Source organism: Talaromyces amestolkiae (assembly GCF_001896365.1).
Source record: "Talaromyces amestolkiae strain CIB chromosome Unknown scaffold23.1, whole genome shotgun sequence".
Taxonomy (NCBI): Eukaryota; Fungi; Ascomycota; class Eurotiomycetes; order Eurotiales; family Trichocomaceae; genus Talaromyces; species Talaromyces amestolkiae.
The window spans coordinates 529,470-547,866 of NW_024468059.1; the positions used below are offsets into that span (position 1 = coordinate 529,470).

At 44.9% G+C, this 18,397-nt stretch overlaps 5 protein-coding genes across 5 annotated transcripts; 3 read left to right on the top strand and 2 right to left on the bottom strand.

Annotated features, from left to right (window-relative positions):
- Window positions 1-964: 964 nt before the first annotated feature.
- Window positions 965-1,963, top strand: BHQ10_009328 (uncharacterized protein; the record flags this gene model as incomplete). Its single annotated transcript, XM_040882232.1, has 1 exon — window positions 965-1,963. The coding sequence occupies one exon, from the start codon at window positions 965-967 to the stop codon at window positions 1,961-1,963; it is 999 nt and encodes a 332-aa protein (XP_040737830.1).
- A 360-nt stretch (window positions 1,964-2,323) lies between these two features.
- On the bottom strand, window positions 2,324-4,883 carry BHQ10_009329 (uncharacterized protein; the record flags this gene model as incomplete). The annotated part of the gene is made up of 4 exons (XM_040882233.1): window positions 2,324-2,961; window positions 3,108-3,137; window positions 4,166-4,652; window positions 4,755-4,883. The coding sequence occupies 4 exons, from the start codon at window positions 4,881-4,883 to the stop codon at window positions 2,324-2,326; spliced, it is 1,284 nt and encodes a 427-aa protein (XP_040737831.1).
- Window positions 4,884-7,124: 2,241 nt separating this feature from the next.
- Window positions 7,125-8,816, top strand: BHQ10_009330 (uncharacterized protein; the record flags this gene model as incomplete). The annotated part of the gene is made up of 1 exon (XM_040882235.1): window positions 7,125-8,816. The coding sequence occupies one exon, from the start codon at window positions 7,125-7,127 to the stop codon at window positions 8,814-8,816; it is 1,692 nt and encodes a 563-aa protein (XP_040737832.1).
- A 1,179-nt stretch (window positions 8,817-9,995) lies between these two features.
- Window positions 9,996-11,712, top strand: BHQ10_009331 (uncharacterized protein; the record flags this gene model as incomplete). Its single annotated transcript, XM_040882236.1, has 5 exons — window positions 9,996-10,123; window positions 10,175-10,288; window positions 10,345-10,427; window positions 10,483-10,860; window positions 10,925-11,712. 5 exons carry the CDS (start codon window positions 9,996-9,998, stop codon window positions 11,710-11,712), a joined length of 1,491 nt encoding a protein of 496 aa, XP_040737833.1.
- Window positions 11,713-11,928: 216 nt separating this feature from the next.
- Window positions 11,929-17,469, bottom strand: BHQ10_009332 (uncharacterized protein; the record flags this gene model as incomplete). The annotated part of the gene is made up of 3 exons (XM_040882237.1): window positions 11,929-13,979; window positions 14,028-16,484; window positions 16,533-17,469. The coding sequence occupies 3 exons, from the start codon at window positions 17,467-17,469 to the stop codon at window positions 11,929-11,931; spliced, it is 5,445 nt and encodes a 1,814-aa protein (XP_040737834.1).
- Between the last annotated feature and the right edge of the window lie 928 nt (window positions 17,470-18,397).

The window sequence follows — 18,397 nt, forward strand, 5'->3', positions numbered from 1 at the left end:
GAAGTTCAACTTCGAGCTATTCCGCTGTGAGTAGCATTTGGTTACAAATTGTGTGGCCGCTCGAGCAATTCAATGTTCATGAAATTCCAATTTCAAATCGCTGGCAGAAGCTCCTGGGCGCTTCACCTTTGCTTGGTGGCAGCCATCACATGCGATCGAAAATTTTCAGCCGCGTGAGATCGTAGTTTGTCACTCATTAACCCATAATACCAGTTGCCCTTTACGATGGGTCGATGTCATCAAATGTGCGAATACATGCACGTACTAACTAATCAGATCATGACAGTGACAGCTAGGCTGAAATAGCCCTGGTTTATAGCGCTAGGTAGTTGGCCGGGCTGGTCAACGTCGTATTTGACTAATCTGTTGCACGTATGATTACCAATAATAGTATACTCGATATACATAGAGACTTTCGACTCCAAGATCAAGTTATAGATACGCCTAATGGGCGACTCTACCTTATCTATACGTCGCACTGCTTACGGGATTTAGGTTACGTAAGATCAAAAACGTCATATTTAACCGATTTATTGCATAGAAGACTAAAACTACCAACTATGATTGCGGTCCGACTTCAAATAAGAGATCAGGGCTCAAATCTCAACTCGTTTGATACCCGCACTGTTTACTGGATTCAAGTAAAAGCCTGGCCAATGGTCGAAATAACCCTGACTAAAGCTTCTATCTGCAAGATCATTCGCTCGTATGCGGATATGAGGCAGCTAAAATCTAGGTCGCAAATGCTTTACCTCTCTGGTATGACTCCATTGTGGCTGTGTTTAGACAATCATCAATTGGCTCTCCCGGCGGGCGAATAATGACCGCAAAGGACTGGCGGGGRTAAATAAGCATTGACGTTTTTCACCGACTTAATCGAATAAGCAAGTCTTGCAGAAATGCAAGGAACATTTTCATCTTTGAACTTCACAAAATTCAATTTGATGAAACCGCATAAACCACCATGAGAGCTCTGTGGTCTTCCCCATCGCAGGACCCAGAGTCTAAATCAACAACAAACCAGCTCGCTCTAACAGAGCGTCCCATCCCTGCCCTCACACCGTCGACAATCCTCGTCAAAGTCAGTGCCAGCGGCGTCAACCCCAGCGATGTCGCAAATGCTTTGATGAACGTATTCGGCGAGTTTCAACCCAGAATCCCCGGTCGAGACTTTGCCGGTGTCGTACATGAATCCCAAAACCCGGCTTTACCACCCGGAACTGCTGTCTTTGGAACTTCTGGCAATGCTCTTTCATTCACATGCGACGGCACAGCTGCTGAGTATGTTCTCGTCCCGGAGGATGCGGTGATGCCGAAACCTCGGAGCTTGAGCATGGCGCAGGCTGCTGTTGTCGGGGTTCCATACACAACGGCACTATTAGCTCTTGAAGCTACACATACGCAACGCGCAGACCGAGTGCTGATTCTAGGCGGAACAGGCGCTGTCGGTACTGCGGCGGCACACATCGCCCGCTGCTGGGGTTGCAGCGTAGTCACAACGGCACGTCGGGATGATGTCGCTGATATCAATATCATCAGCGATCCCAATCTGCATGAGATCAGCAAATTCTTTGAAAACGGCAAAGCTGACGTAATAATCGACACAATCGGATCCGCAACGCTGATGAGCAGAGCTATGAAGGTTTTAGCCTTAAGGGGGAGATACTGTGTTTTAGCCGGACCGACGGGACAGGCGCCAAAGTACGATCTCAGTTTAACGGATTTATACCGTAAAAATCATACCATTTGCGGTGTTAATTCAATACCACATCAACCAGCTGAAATGGCGGAGCGGATGAAACGTTTGGCCCATATGTTCGATGAAGATGGATTGGAGCCGCCAGCTGAAGATGGATTGACGTTGGTCCCCATTGAGAGGGGTGTCGAAGCATATAAAGACGCTGCGCAGTCTAAGGGAAGAAAACATGTTATTGTAATTGATGATAATGAATCTACGCATTGATGGCTTTCTTCGTGTCACATTAGATTTAAATGATCGATCCAAAACTGTTTGCATTTGAATACAACGCGTGTAATAGGTGCCAAATCCGATGCTTCACCGAAATCGCCGAAATGACAATATTTGCATGACTCCGGACAGCAGAGTTCACCGTTGATGTCTATGTTCCAGCGCACGGAACCCTCACTTCCGCTTTAGGAAATCAACAAACGACCAAACAATGTCGTGATATCCAAAGATATCCGGGCTTCTTTTGATGATAACCGTGAAATGTTCGAGACTGTGGGAACGATTTGTTCTTGGATAAGCAAATATTAAAATCAGTGATCATTGACTCTAAAAAATGCCGATGCTAAGAAACATCTACTTCAATCGAGTAACAACGAAATTGTGCACCTTATCTCCAGGCTCCATCCACCTGTTATCCTCAGGATCCCAGCCCATTTTCTCGAAAGACAACAACTTACCCTTCGTCTTCCACGCGGTATCCGTTTCTGCGCCAACCTGATCCCACAATTTCGCAAAAGACTCTGGCGTATATCTCCAATGATGTAATTGCAGCGCTTTATCCCATATCTGCTTGGCTTCTACATTGCCAATCTGATGACCAACTACCAAAGAATCCGGTCCCTTCGTTAAAGCAGCCACCTTTTTCGCAAATTTTACTTGGTCGTCCCAGTCCCCTTGGTGAAGCACCGCTGAAATCGAGACGATTTCTGCTGTATCCCGGAGGGCTTGCAAAGATGTGGCTTCACCACTGCCAGCATCATCATCTTTGTTGATTGAGAGCATGTCGGCTTCGATGAAATGCGTTTTAAACTTATCCTCGTCTCGGTAAAGCACAAATCCCACCTCCCAGTGACTGACAATGTCGGCTCCGTACAGATTCTCTGTGGGCGCACCATCAAATGCGAGACGCCGCAAATCGCTGCCGAGAAAACAACCACTGTCAATCAATCTTGCACCATTATCTTTCAAACGTTTGAGAATCGTGGGGTAGGCTGAAAGGGCCGAAATGAATGGCACAAGCTAGACGCCTAGTCCAGTACAAGGATAGGAGCGATGGCCCATGCTTGGTCACGCTAAGAAGGTAAACGACCTAACAGTCGGAAGCAATATATGTCACTAACAGCTGGACGCCACTCACCATCTCGTGTAGACATGTTGAGAACTAGACCTAAACTTTGAATTAGCGCACCTAATGTTGCTTCTCTATCCTTTGCATCTAGCCTAGCAAACCCCTCCTCACATTTAGTTTATTTTATAATTTTTATTTTATAGTATTAAATATATCTTAATTATATTATATGATTAGTATAGAAGAGCCTTTATATTATTTAGAAGTACTTAAGTACAGCTTCGCTATCAACTTTTACGAGAAATAAAATAATCTAAGTCTATTTTGAAAATAGGTAGAAAAGATTACTACTAGGTTTAAAATGCAAGCCAAATAGCAAAATCATTAGAATGATGCTTAGAGGATAGACTCCAGGTACCTGACAAATTCTTTTGATTTTTATAGAAAAAAGACGTAGTGGTTTAAGACGCAAGTTTCCATTGAAGGACGCGCTGCTCAGCCGTCCTTAATATGCAAATGTCTCTACAGAAGTTTTTTAATTATTATTAGAAGTAGTTGGTCTAGTTCTTGGATCCTGCGTAGGTACAGTTCAACTGGGTTGCCCATTTCAATGGCAGTATCCCAAGTATAAAGAGAAGTTAGAAAAGAAAGATCTAAACATAGCAAGGGCATTGAAGAGCTTTATATATCCTAGAACTACCGATCATCGGAAAATCTCATGCTCGAAGCTGCGACGCTATCGTGCATGGCTACAGTTAGTTGTATTTAACTCCAATATAAAATCCATCTCAAACTGCTAGTTCAGACACTCTATCATCCATAAAGACACAAAAAAAAGACATGGCAAAAAAAAAACCTAGACAAAAAAAAGGAAAGAGGTTGCTATCGGCGCATTTCGTGGTTTCTCACGCTATTGTAGGGCTTCTGGACTTTCTCGTAGTCAGTCCTCACTGCATCCTCTGGATATGGTACTCCATTTGCCTTGATGGATTCTTCCCATTTACGCCTAGCTTCGTCAGACCTCCATTGTATCTGACCTCCCTTTCTTTTATGTCCCGAGAACCACCTAAGAAAAGTCACATTCCCTCTCATATTTAATATATCAATCAGCTGTTTCGGTGCTTTACGAAGCTTGTCGTAACTAAGAGAGTCCCACTGGAACCCATAGGCCTTGAAAAATCCTTGCGATGCGGCGTTGAATTGGGCAAGGTTATTGGACCGATCTATATTCTTCAGGGCTTCATAGTCGTTGAAAACGTCTGCACCATGGACAATCGCATTTCGATTAAAGCGGGTTTCAGCATTGGGTGTTGTTATGAGTCTCTCTAGCTCAGCAACGCGAACTTGCCAGTGCGGCCTGTTCCGAGTCTCAGCCAATTCCTTATGCTCCGCCAGTTGCTTGAACTGCTCCGCCAGTTTCTTCTCAATGATGGGCATCTTTTCCAGTTGTTTATCAAGTTTCTCCATCAACGATAAACCCTGGTCGTTCCCGATCCGCCGCTTTTTGTTCTCCATTTTCCAGACCTCACTTGTTGGTGTTTTTGTGATTTCGTTACGAAAGTATTGCTCGACGTCGACTTTGACTCTACCTCTCTTGCGGGAGATGGCATCCTTCTTGTAGTAGATGGCATCGTAGTGTTCATTCGTTTATAGGCTGTTAGCTTTTCATTCTTTCTTCAAAATTCAAGAAAATATAAAAGAACATGCCAAACTCACTTGTCCCCCTGCCTCGGACTTAGGTTTTGAGTCGATCTCAGCGAGAAATTGCCCATTGTTGGCCCTCTTGTTGGCCCTCCATGCCGTTTCAGGTCTGCCCGAGCTGGCCATTGTCGTTTCTCTGTCCATGGTTTCGAATGTTGGTGTCTCGTCTCCTAAGGAATGTAGATATCAATGTGGAAGAAGACGTCAGTAATTGAGGAGTAAGCAACGCAGTGCAAACAGTTACGAAATCAAATGGGAAAACTGCCAGGATGTACCAATGCCACGTTTATAAAGAGAAAGATAGAGAGAGGATATCTTGTCATGATAGAATCTTTTGAGTTGATCTTGCCATAAGCTGAGTTCACTTAGGAGATATTGTGGTTCAAAGATCAACATCCTTTCTTTACAGCTTTTGAAAAATCTCTTGTTTGAATCGAAAGGAACATCAAAGCCCAAAGAAATGCAAACATGGGCCGGATATAGCAAAGCCAAGGAATAGATAAAGAAGAGCTGTTTGAGTTCGTTTGTGTACCTGGACATTTTGACACAAGGAAAGATGGCAATCCATTCTTCTGGTCTTTCTTACCCTTCCCACCGGAAATTCAACATTTGAACAAGGTCTTTGTTGGTTTAGCACGGTCCCAGAACGCGAAGCTGGGATTGGTGCAAGGCTGATCCAACTAGCCTACAAATGTTGAACCTGGAATAATAATATAGTTGATTTGATGATTGATTTCTAGAACTAACTAACGGAAGATAGCCCATAGTGATCTCTGTGCAGGAAGCTTCCAACCATGACTGTACGAACAAAAAGAGGGCATTTCACAAAGAGAGCGTATTCCGTAAATAGTTGATGCTATTCCCAGCATCTGAAACATGTGGATAAAGCGTTACGGAGCGTTCGTTCGAGCGTTGCAGAATACGCGCTGTATATCCACGTGGAAGTACGTTGGTCCAACATTTTTTGAATAAACAACAATCGAAAACCTCAAAATCATGCAAACGCCTTCAAGTTAATAGAGTGGACTGTGCATAATTCTAATTCAATCATCCTTCTTAGCCTTCCAGTGGGACGAGCATTATCTTCACTGCAAACGATGGTCATGCAGTATCTTTGCCATCCAAGATCCGAATCAGCTCGGTTTCAAACTGCGCGAGTTGTCTCTGAGATAGACGAATTCAGTGAACAGGCTAAATTGAGGTTGCGGGCCGTAGGAGGGAGTCCATGATTGGCGGGGACTCCATCTGAGCATCTAGATATTCGCAGGTGCACGATATAATCAGCCTTAGCGTACCACACCTAGCAAGTCTTAGCTGAAATGTAGGTAAGCCATGAAGGTTCGGCTACGATGCCAGTTTTAGTTGCCATAGACACTCAATTTTGAAGTCAGTCTTTTTCTCGCTGGTTATATAATATGAATTCGAGTTTATATGACATACAATGGATTAAATTTAACATTTTAGTACACAGTATCAGCTACAGGTAAATCCTAAAAAAATAATAGCATACAATCATAAAACATAGACAACAACATCTGGTCTCGCATTTGCGTCAAGTCCATGGGAAAACCCCGGGAGGGATTCTATCTGGATATAAAGGAATACAACCCTTTTACATCTCATATTTTCTATGTCTATGACCCTGGACTAGCGATCTGCTGTCTGCAAATCTACACCATGTCCAGATTTTTAGTGTTTGGTGTGTTCCTCTATCCTGTCAGTTATCCGCAGTATATCCACCTCATGCGGGCTTTTCACAAGGATACCGTCCCCTGCCGCCTCATGCACAGGCCCACCTAATTGCATGATTTAGTGCATATACAATATTTAAGGAATTTGTAGCTATATAGGAGCATGTAAAAAGCAGGCAAATCAAACTCTCCGATATAGCCATGGCTTCACATCATCGCTCATCATGTGAAAAAAGCTTTCTTGTAATAAGAAACTCATATTAGATTTATATGATCGCTAAACTATCACCGTGCTTGGTTGTATGGTATATTTCATTCTTTTTCGGGGATGAAAGAGCATCTACAACGCCATCAATTCTTCTGACAGAAACGCACTTTTAATAATATATCAAGAGGATGTAGTATTGCGGATAGCGGTAGAATACTGAGGTGTTTTCGTGACACTCCAAGTATCCCTCATTTTCCTCTTAACTCAAAATGAGTTTTGCCATTATTTCGAGACAAATACCGGATTCGAGTCGGAGTTGACTAGGCTAGCTAGGACCTTCCGTGAAAGTCGGGATTTAGGCTAAATACGTTCCTACAGTACCATCAAACCAGTATATACTGAAGACTTTCCTCCCTGTGGCATTGTTTGGTCTTCCTTTTTCAGCAACCTTATTTACAAAGGCGACTTGAATCCAATCTAGCACCCATGGATTATACAAAACAAATGATTTCTAACGAAACTGGCGAACGTATCCAAAATGCCTTGAGAAGCATTAATATTCCTAAGGTAGATGACGTTAGAGGTTCCATCACACTACCAACGACAATTGACGGATTGCCAGAAACGCAAATCACTTGGACCTCATCCGACCCAGCTATTGTGTCTGACAAACCTAATGGTAAAATTGCACCTGGGGTGGTGAGAAGGCCCCCGGTCGGAGCCGCCCCAGCGCAAGTCACCTTGACTGCAAGTGTTGCAATCAAATCGGAGCCGAAGATCACTGTAGATTTCAGTCGGGATTTCCAACTTACAGTTCAGCCGTCCGTGAAGTTGGCACCATACTCGAGTTATGGAATGGTCAATTTCGCTCGCTCCAATAGTCATCGCGGACAACAGGTTTATATGGCATATAGCGTCGGGAACGACGGAACGAGATGGAAAGCAGCCAACAGCGGACAGCCCATTCTCACGTCAACTAAGGGAGTACATGCTGTTCGAGATCCCTCCCTCATCCGCTCGCGAGAAGGTGACAGGTTCTTCCTCCTTGCCACCGATCTCAACGTGGACGGAGTGGAATATGGTTGGCGTGGATGGGATTGGGCTCAAAGTGGCAGTAGTCGGTACATTGAGGTCTGGGAGTCCCACGACCTACGCACCTGGTCCAATCAACGACACATTCTTGTGGCACCCCCAGAGGCCGGCATGACGTTTGCCCCCGAAGCTATTTGGGACCCGGAAATTGAGGCTTATGTTGTTTTCTGGACCTCCTCGATGTACCCAGTCGACACCTATTTCACGGAAGATCCGAATGATCCTAAACGTCGATATCCATTGTCAAGAAACCAGACGCTGTATGCAACCACACGTGACTTTATAACCTTCACTAAAGCGAAGGTCATGAGCGGTAGGCCCAACCATGGCACTCTCGACGCCTGCATGATCTACGAAGAGGAGACTGGATACTACCATCGCTTTGTCTGCGATCGGATATCCACTGGCGTTGGGGTCACTCGGTACGCGTCCGGCTGCCCGACAGACGATATATACCAGGAACGGTCCGGCCGGGTCCTCGCTCCGGAGGAAGACTGGCAGCTAATTGCATGCTGCATTACCCATAGGGCTATGAACACCACATATGCTGAGGCACCCCTTGTATTTCAAGCAAACCCGAACGATCAGCGAGGGAAGGGGTATTACTTCTTCTCGGATCAAATTTGGGCTGACTCGCCAGCCGGACACCCAATGGAGGAGCAATTGCATCCTTACTGGACCAGCTGTCTTAGCTCGGGTCAGTGGACTCCTATAGAATGGACACAGAAGCCGGAATATGAAGGCAGTCAAGGAGTGATACGACACGGAACAGTCATTAATCTGACGCCGGCGGACCATGCAGCGGTTCGTGGTGCAGACCTGGTTTCAATAAGTGTACAGGTTCTGGCCAAAATCACGTGCATCACTGGTGAGCCTCTGGACTCATCAGCACTAGTGGTTACGGCGAAATATAGTGATGCTGTAGCTGAAACGCTCGGCGAAGGTTATGGAGGATACATCTTATCTGGTTCAGGTCCATGGCTTACACCAGGTAGATATACGGTGGGAGTGTCGTATACAGTACTGGAAGTGACACAGACCGCATCGTTTGAAGTAGAAGTCATGGAGCGTTCTGCTGCATTCTAGCAGTTATGTGCGGAGCAATGAAGAAATTCCCCCAGTTTAGTAATCGCTTTTCTATAAGGATACTGAGTATTTCTCTGATGGTGGGAATAAAGTCAGACCTGAAAGACATTATTGAAACGTCTTAAAAATCAAATGAGCAATTTTGAGTTCCCAAGATCATGGCCATGCTGAGCACACACACATCATATAATGATGCCTGGTGGCMAAGCCGAAAGGTCTACTATCCCTAATCTGCTATTATACGTCTGAAATATATGCCATACGTCCTTGGAGCCTCAGCCCCGACAAGTCCACAAAGAGGAGAAAGAAGGAGAGTAAGAGTGAGGTCGAGGTGAAGACTCAAAGGAGCATGTGACTACGCAGCGGCTGGCCGCTACCATCCCCTGTCTATTTGCCTGTTTTATCGTGATGACTGCTTACTTGTGTCATGACAACCACTTATTTATTTTGGTTTGATGTAAAAGTTGATTTTCAATCCAATAGTGCCGCATTAGGGCGTAGACCAGCCACAATAAAATCTGTTTGTAACGAATTAATCTATAAGAAAGATTGAAGGTCAAATATTAGTTACAGCGATGTCGGAACGTCAATATGAATGCTGTATCAGACACCGGCATCTAGCAACCTCGCATCTGCCATACGTGCTTCGGACCAAGGTTGTTCCATTCCGTGGTGTTCATATAGCGTTGACCCCTAGCAACCCCTTTCGTAGCAATGAAGCAGAAATTAGTAATCTATATAGATTCATTTTGCGCTTCACCTTGTAGGCTTGTCGGACTACCCTGTCCCCAAACCAATCGAGCTGATCTTGGATCGGACGAACCGACAACCGGGTACAACGAAATGTTCCTATCTAACGAATTTCTTGGCAGAGGATGCATGCCAAGGATAAAACCGATGTAGCGCTCTCATTGGCCTTGTTATCTCTGTTATGTTAGTTGATCTTCCCTCTTGTCATTCTCTGCGTGTCACTTTTTTTCCTTTGGTTACTTAGTATACTCAGAAGTTGATGACCACCATGCAGGCCCCTAGTAAAACTCCAGGACCAGAATTTCAAGACGTGGATGAACAGGCTATGGACCATGGTCTTTTACAAGAAGCCCAATCTGGGGCCTATATTGGGACTGCCCTTGATGATGGTGACATGCACCGTATGGGAAAAGTTCAAGAATTAAAGGCATGTCTACTCACTATCATCGATATTTCACCGAATCGATTTCTCACATTCTCAAACAGAGAAATCTACGACCTTTGGCTGCATTGAGTTTCGCTTCTGTCTTGCAGGCGACCTGGGAATTTCTTCTCATGTGAGTAATATTCTACAAATCTAAGTAGGTGAAAATGCTAATTCTTTTCAGCTCCAACTCTCAAGGTTTGGAGAATGGAGGCATGGCCGGTTTATTCTGGTCATTTGTCTGGACGTTCATTGGATTTGGGTTCATTATCGCTTCACTTTCCGAGATGGCTTCCATGTACGTTGAACTTTAACGATCTAAGTAAACTCGTTGATGTTTACATTTGACGATAGGGCACCAACCTCTGGCGGCCAGTATCACTGGGTCTCCGAGTTTTCCCCGCCCCGATACCAAAAGTTTCTTAGTTATATTACAGGTTGAATTTCCGCCTTTTACCCATTGCATCTTCATCGCTAATCTATTCCGTTTAGGATGGATGTCAGTATTAGCATGGCAAGCCGGATCAGCCTCTGGATCCTTTCTCACTGGAACCATCATCCAGGGATTGATCAGCATCCGCAATCCGGACTACACCCCGGAAAACTGGCAGGGTACTTTGTTTGTTTTTGCGATGATCCTGGTGATCTACGTCTTCAATGTGTATGCATCTAATCTGATGCCAATATTGAATAACCTCTTGATGATTTTTCATATTCTGTCGTGGGCGGTGATTGTAATTGTATTGTGGGCCATGGCTCCTCATCAATCTGCAAAAGCTGTTTTTACACAATGGGAAAATCTTGGAGGTTGGTCTAGCATGGGCCTGAGTGTGATGATCGGGCAAATCTCGGCTATATACGCTTCGTTGAGTATGTGCCTAGTCACCAATTAAATTGGGGGTTGAATTGAACTTGCTGATAACTGAGCACACAGGTTCTGATGCAACTGCACACATGTCCGAAGAAGTCAAAGATGCAAGTCGAAGCGTACCAATTGCCATCGCCTGGGGATATTTCAGCAACGGCATCATGGCAATCGTCTTACTTATTGCCTACCTCTTCGCTATCCCATCGGTGGAAGACGCCTTGAACGATGCCACGGGCTTCCCATTCCTCTACGTCTTTCAAAACGCTGTCTCAACAGCAGGAGTAAACGGGCTTACCGCAATCATTCTACTACCAGTGATCTTTAGCAACATTTTCTTCAATGCTTCCACCTCTCGCCAAACCTTCGCCTTTGCGCGTGACAAGGGTCTCCCATTTGCGAAATGGATCTCAAAAGTCGATAACAGGCGTAAGATCCCGGTCAACGCCATTGCCTTGTCGTGTATCATCAGTTGCTTGCTTTCGCTAATCAATATCGGCTCTCTTACTGCTTTTAATGCCATCATTTCCTTGAATGTGGCCGCACTAATGTATACGTACATTATATCAATTAGTTGCGTGATTTATCGGAAGATCTGGCATGCCGAGACCCTTCCACCCCGTCGATGGGATATGGGGCGATGGGGCTTACCTGTGAACATCATCGGACTGTTATATTGCTGCTTTGCTTTCTTCTGGTCATTGTGGCCTAGCGATCTTCCGGTCACTGTGGACAATTTCAACTGGAGCGTAGTGATCTTTGGAGGCGTTTTCATAATTAGTCTTGCGATGTTTGTGTTGAAGGGACGGAAGGAATATGTTGGGCCTGCGGCCATAGTCTCACGCTCCCAGGATTGATAACAATCCACATGGATGGACAGAAACTGTAATATCAGTCACACTTTTACGAGCCATATAGATGTACCTACCGGTTCAGATGATCAATTACGTATCTAGGCATTTACATGAGTGAGGGAAAAGGAGACAGGTGGATCTGTTAATTAAAAATCATCACGTAATGTATGATAAACATCCCCTCTATATGGGCATGAGCAAAAAGGGGGTCATCCCGGTTCAATCAACATCTTCTAAGTCAAGACCGTCCTGAACAGATTGGTCACTCCGCGAAGCTCGTAGGAGGGGGTGATCTCGTATAAACCTCTGTGCAGGATTTGCTGAATGTCGTTCAACAGGTGGCGTCGTAATTGTCGATGCTGATGTATCTTCCATGAGCTGAAATTTTTCGTTTGAGCTGATCATCTTCTGCTCTTGCTGCTGTTTCCGGAAGAGTCGCATCTTACAGTAGTCTTCCCAATGACTACGACAGAAAGAGGCATCTTCAATAGCTGTTTGATCGGGTTTCAGGCTCTTACCCCGGAGTTTGATGAATTCTTCCAGAAGGGTAGATGCGTCTTCTTTCTTATCTTGAGCGAGCAAAGAGTAGGCGAGGCTGAATATGCCGGTCAAAGTGGAATAATCTTCTGGACCAAGGACTTTGTAGAGACCTCCAAACGCCAATATATGCATATTTTCTGCGTCTTCGTGTCTCCCATGACGGTCAAGGGCTAAGCCGAGATCACTGAAATAGTGAAGAGTATCAGGAAGCTCTAGTTCTAAGGCATTATCTGGATCTTTTAGTTCTTGCCCATGCCCAATTTCGGCTTTCTCATGCCTCCGTTGATGCCGACGTACCAAACTCTGGCGGATCATTTCCAGAGTGTCGGGATATTCTGTTGTGATGACTCGTTTACTTAATTCCACCATCTGTAGTTCCAATTCTTCGGCTTCATCGACCCGACCATGCTCTTTATATGTCCGCGCCAAGTCAGCAACGCTGAACAGTATTGAATAGCTGCTATCCGAATTTTCGTTCTTCTGTATGGTCATGATAGTTTCGAATAAAGCTGCCGCTTCACTGTACCTTTTATCAATAAGTAAACAGTGTCCAACTCTTCGCATCAATTTGATATATCTCGCCTGCTCTTCTTGGAATTCAACCTCGGCAAGCAAAGACATAGCATGCGGCAGGTATTCGCGCCGCATACTCCTATTGGTGGTATAATTTGGGAATATATCACTCAAGTGGTCTGCTACCTTCAGAACTTCTTGTCGAAATCGCTGGTCCGATTTCAACCAGTCCCGAACTTCGTGACGCAATAACCTATGCATGGAAAAATAGCCCCGGGAGGTTTCCACTATGATCGAGGAGTCTTTTAAAAGGCCAATAGCATCCAGTTTATTCTCGAGCTTGGCTGATGGAAGCAAAGACTGTGAAATACCATCGCCATCCATACAGGCCATAAACGATAGGTAGTATGCTGCTAGCTGGTTCTTTCGCGAAATTTGTTGAAAAGTAGTCCGCCATATACGTTTCAGGCTTGGAGTGGTGCTATAATTTTGCTCTACAGGCCCTCCACTTCTCTGTCCAAATTTCGAATATTGTCGCTCCAGCAAATACAGATATTGGGAAACGGTTTTTTTGGTCGAGTTGATATATGCCGAAGCGTGCAGTATAGCTAGAGGGAGCAGACTTAGACGCTGGACAAGAGCTTTTGCTGTCTCTTGGTCATTAAGCAAGCTTTTATCGACCAGAGAGTTCTCCAGTATGTCAAGTGCAGCTTCGACACTTGAGGTTGAGAGCTGGATAACATGATCAGTTGCTAATCTTGGAACCAAAGCTCCGGCTCGACTTGTGATGAGAATCTGAGCTAGCTCGTTTCGAGGTAGATACTCCGTCAATATGGAAATATTCTCAGCATTGTCAAATATCAGGAGGCATTTCCCTGCTTGCTTCTGACATAGATAAAAAGTCAGAAAATTTTTGGCCTCTGTTTGCTCTACTTTATAGAATCCAAGCATTTTTGCTATTTCCATGTAGGATTGCTCAATAACCTTAGCACTAGAGCTTGAGATCCAGAAAATTGACCATTCAGGGTCGTGTTCTCGTATGCGATAAGCCAGTTCTAAGGCCAAGTGTGTCTTTCCGACTCCATTTAGACCACAAACCAAGATCCTAGCAGGCACTGTGTACCGTAAGACCAAATCTTTGATCTGGGCAATCTCATCATTTTGAGCAACAAAATTGGGATTTCTCCGAAAAGGAACATTCCAATAACGATCGCCGGCTAACAGAATTGTTAGTGAGAAAAGAGACATTAATGAACCTGCCTTACCTTCTCTATTTATGCATCTCCAATATCCTACGAAAGCCTGTACCGCAGAGGCTCCGGATTGTGCAGCATATGTTTGCCAAGTATTGTATTCTGTGCTGCCTTGAGCGCAATTGTATTCAACATTAGAGATGTAGGGAACCCCCGGCCATGCTATGTTCGTTGCAATCGATATCTCCTCACCATATTTGCCAAGAAGTAGGAACATTACATTCTCATACCGATAATTTCGAGCAGCAGCTTTGAATATTTCATCTCCAAGTTCGATACGATCCCCCATCTGATTCAGAATGAGTTCCACGACTTTTTCATTAAAGTGCTGAATTACTTTAGACACCAGACCAGGATTCTCCTGAATTCTGACGTTATACTGCTCCAGCATCAAAGTCATTATCTCATTTCCATCCGAGTAGTTTTGCCCAGCAGCCTCGATCATACCCTCCGTAATCTGCAACCTCCCTTGGTACTGATTTAGGAGGAATGCCACCACCGTGACATCAAATTTTTCAAGGATTGTTATTATTAAGTAAGGGTTGACTAAAATCTGTTCCTTGCATTGGTCAATTATTAACCTCATGATGAGTGTTCCATGAGGGCGGTTCTGTGATACGACCTTGATCATGTCATTTGTAATTTTGATCTGATCTTTGTGTTCATCCAGGAGGTATGCCACAATTTTCTCCCCTCGTATAGTGTTTCGTGCTGCGGCTTTCATCACATCTTGATTTATCTGCTGGTTTGGTGGTCCTCTTTCCAATAAAATCTTCAGTATCGAAATCTGACCACTTCTTGCGGCTTCGATCATTGGTGTCACACCCTTGGATGTTGCATAATCCGAGTCAATATATGATTCTCCTTCCCTAGTAGGCTCTAAGCGTCGAGAACTGGCATTGGTGACATTGATCGCAAACTGGATCAACTGCTGGATACCCCAACGCGCTGCAGCATGAAGTGTCGAAAATCCAAGGTCTAGTCTATTAGAGGAAAATGTTTGTAGAGAATTGTAAAGACCCATCCAGTCGTTCCAGGAAGTAGAGCTCAAAGAAAAAAAGTTCTCATGTTCACGATTGATTGTGAACTCGGTTTTTGAAAGACTGGCATGCCGTGGCCAATACACAGTTGAATAACTAAGAAAACGGTCTCGAGCATCAGGGAGCATCATAGTACTTTTCAGTCTTACATTGTGTAAGACGTTATTGAGACAGCGGTGGGCTAATGTTGCGTTCGCTTTAAGGTCATTGATATTTGCAGTTCCCTTGAGCAGAAAGTCCTTTACAGACTTATGTAAGAGTCGCACATGACTTCCTTGCACCACAATCATCAAGCGACATAGATCAATAATTTCTTGTGTGAATTGTAGCCGACAGTCCTCTTCCTCTTCGGGATAGAGTTGACAAGCCTCGGAGAGCTCTGCTAATGTCAGTGGTCTTAGTGCAAAGGCAACGAAAGTCAACATTTCAAGAATCATTGGTTCATCGCCTTCGTTACTCCCGGTGATGGCTGTTTCCAGGAGTTTCTGATATAGAGAATTCAGTCCACGAGGCAGAGCCTGCAAGGTTTTCATTGAGTTCCTAGATTGTACTTGTGCCAATTCATCGCAGGCAATGCCTACCCACAAAAATGTTCCCTCTGCTTTCGCCTCCAGCACTCGAGAGATATCAGCAGACAAGGCCTTTGGGTATTTGTTCCGCTTACTCAGGACCTCAACTTTTTCCTTGATTACTTTTCTCAAATCGCTTGCAACTTCCTCGTAGGTAGCCAAATCCTTAGATCGGAAAGCAGATAATGGTCTTCGAATTTCATGGTAGGGGCGACTTGTGATGAGAAAATGTATATTTGATGGGGCTGAGCTTTTGGAATTGGGATTGCCAAACGTCTGGTGAATCTGCTCAAGCAAGGTTTCTTGTGAATCAGGTTCGCATTCGTCCAAAGCGTCAATAATGTAATAGAAATCCATGCCGTCGGAAATTTTGGCAATGTCTAATAAGACAGTCCATAAAGCATCGAACGATCCGAAGAGTTTATCTTTCCGTTCAATGTACCTAGGAAGCAAATGCAGCATGAGTGTCGGGCATCGCTTGATCAATTGATAGAGAAGGCCACGCAATACGGATATTGCAGTTCTGTTGACATCTGAGCTCGAGTCGCAGAAGAAGTATGCGATAGTCTTGCCTCCATCCTGGAAATACGGTTTGCTTGGAAGCTCTTCCGATAACGTGATGGCCATCGTTGATTTTCCCGTGCCTGGATTACCATATAACCATAGTATATTCTGCTCCTCCTGGTCATTATGTGTGGGGAGTCCAAGCCAATATTGCAGCTCCTCGGTGTCAAAGATCCAACTGCATGTGTCAAAAGCGCGGTCACCTTTTCTTCGCTTCAGGGAATTCTTGTCCTCTTCCGGATCAGTGATGAAAAGGCTGCGCAAGCATGCTTTTTCTTCTTCAGTGAATTCCACGTCTATTACGAGTTAATGATCAGGCTTCGCATAGGCTTAAGAGTACGTACTCTGTGCACGAGACGACGTGTGATCAGTCACGGGAACAGCATGCAATAGATGAGCCGCATACGCGGCCGCAGTAAGAGCTCCATATCCTTGCCATTCTTTATGCTTGTGCGAATCACAATAGTCGCATATCCCTCGGATTACCAGACATGGTAGTTGGTCCATCAACCCAGCCGCCTCCATTTCAAAGCAGAGAATACCTGTCTTCTGGGCAATCGAGTCTCTTAACTGAGCATTTTTTATGACCTGGTTACCAGACGCAATGAGTCCATAGTGAACGAGCGGTTCACCACTTTCCCTCAGTCGACGGTCCACTAGCTGGGTTTGATCGCATGTCGAGCAGTCGAGGTTCATGCTATTGTGGTCATAGGTTGCCTCGAATAGCCAGTCTTTGCTTGGACGTGAGAATTCTTTTCGGATACTTTCGCTTTTCTGATGCGCCTCTTTTACTGTTTTCTCGAGTGACGTTTCAGGATCGCTGCGAATCTGGGAGACTGCTGTTAATAGGTACCGTGGGGGCTTGTTCAGAGAGCCTGTGCGTTGAAAACTTCCATCGCGGAGGGCCTTCCCGTAATCATATTGTACCACACCCCCGGAGGCGCCACTTGGTAAGCTAACAACGACGTCGCCAAGTCGAATGTCGTTACTTTTGGGTACGCCACCTCCAATTCCCACCATTAAGGCGAATCGTAGGGAAGGAAATGTCGACAGCATATGGGCGAGCACGATTGCAGCAGATGTAGTTCCGTAAACGCCTGAGGGCAGGCAAGCCACCACGACATTATGACCACCAACACTCCCAAGAGTGTACGTATTATAATCAGTTTCTAGCTGAGGCAGCAAAGCATGGACTTTTTCCAGCATGAGCTTTGCCGCTGTCATTTCTAACGGCAAGGCGCATATCCATGCGACCGTGTAGTCATCTCGTGAGTAGCTCATTGTTGCATGTTATGAATGTCAATCCGAGACCTATATATGGAAACGAGTATCTCCCAAGGTTGATATGTTGATGTTGTCAGGTAGGAACCTTCAGCTCATATCTGGTAATATATCGAGACAATTAGTTGATGTGGGTGAGGCGTATGCCTCGCTTTTTCGTATGGTCGCAAGGCTGAAACTTGACAGTAGTGACGAATGCGCAACAGAGGGCATGAGCAACCAAAAAAGGAGTTCTTGTGCCGACCAAGTGCTAGAATATTACTAAATTTGAATAGTGAGAATGAGAGGAAGATGAAACCATACTTCCGTAGATAATGAAGTGGGTAGTCACTGAGAAGATTTCATACTGATGAGGTTGAGTCGAAGTAGCGCGTTAGCGTTGGAGGGGCAGGTTAGCTGTGCAAGGCTACGACTTCTTATGCTACAATTGATTCTCACGGCGAGGCTGTATTTTTCCCCATGCAACTGTTGGCGCCGGTCCGATTTTTCTCCAGTGTATACAGCGAGATGTGAAAGTGGAATAAATGGGTTACCCCTGGTTGACTACTGGTGAATTTCGCTTCCCAATCCACATTTGCTTACAGCACATCTTGTAGCTGGCCGAGAAGATCCCCCTGATATCACTAAGTATCACGTTCATCAGTACTCTGACAGCAGCCGTCTTTTTTTCTCTATGGCTTCAATCATGAGGTTCTTCGTACACTTTTCGCCAGTACTCTACAGACGGCCGAACTTAGGACGGATAGAATTTATTTGCGAGAGATATGGATGAAAGATGCCGAGTCATTGATAGCATTGGCAGACTTCACTATGCCCTCCTAAATGGTTCAGGGCTAGATATTGTTTGAGCTGTACACACTTCTCTTCTTCGTTGTTTATGACTGGCGATCGATAGATCCCAATATTTCATTACACAGCTTTGAGCCCC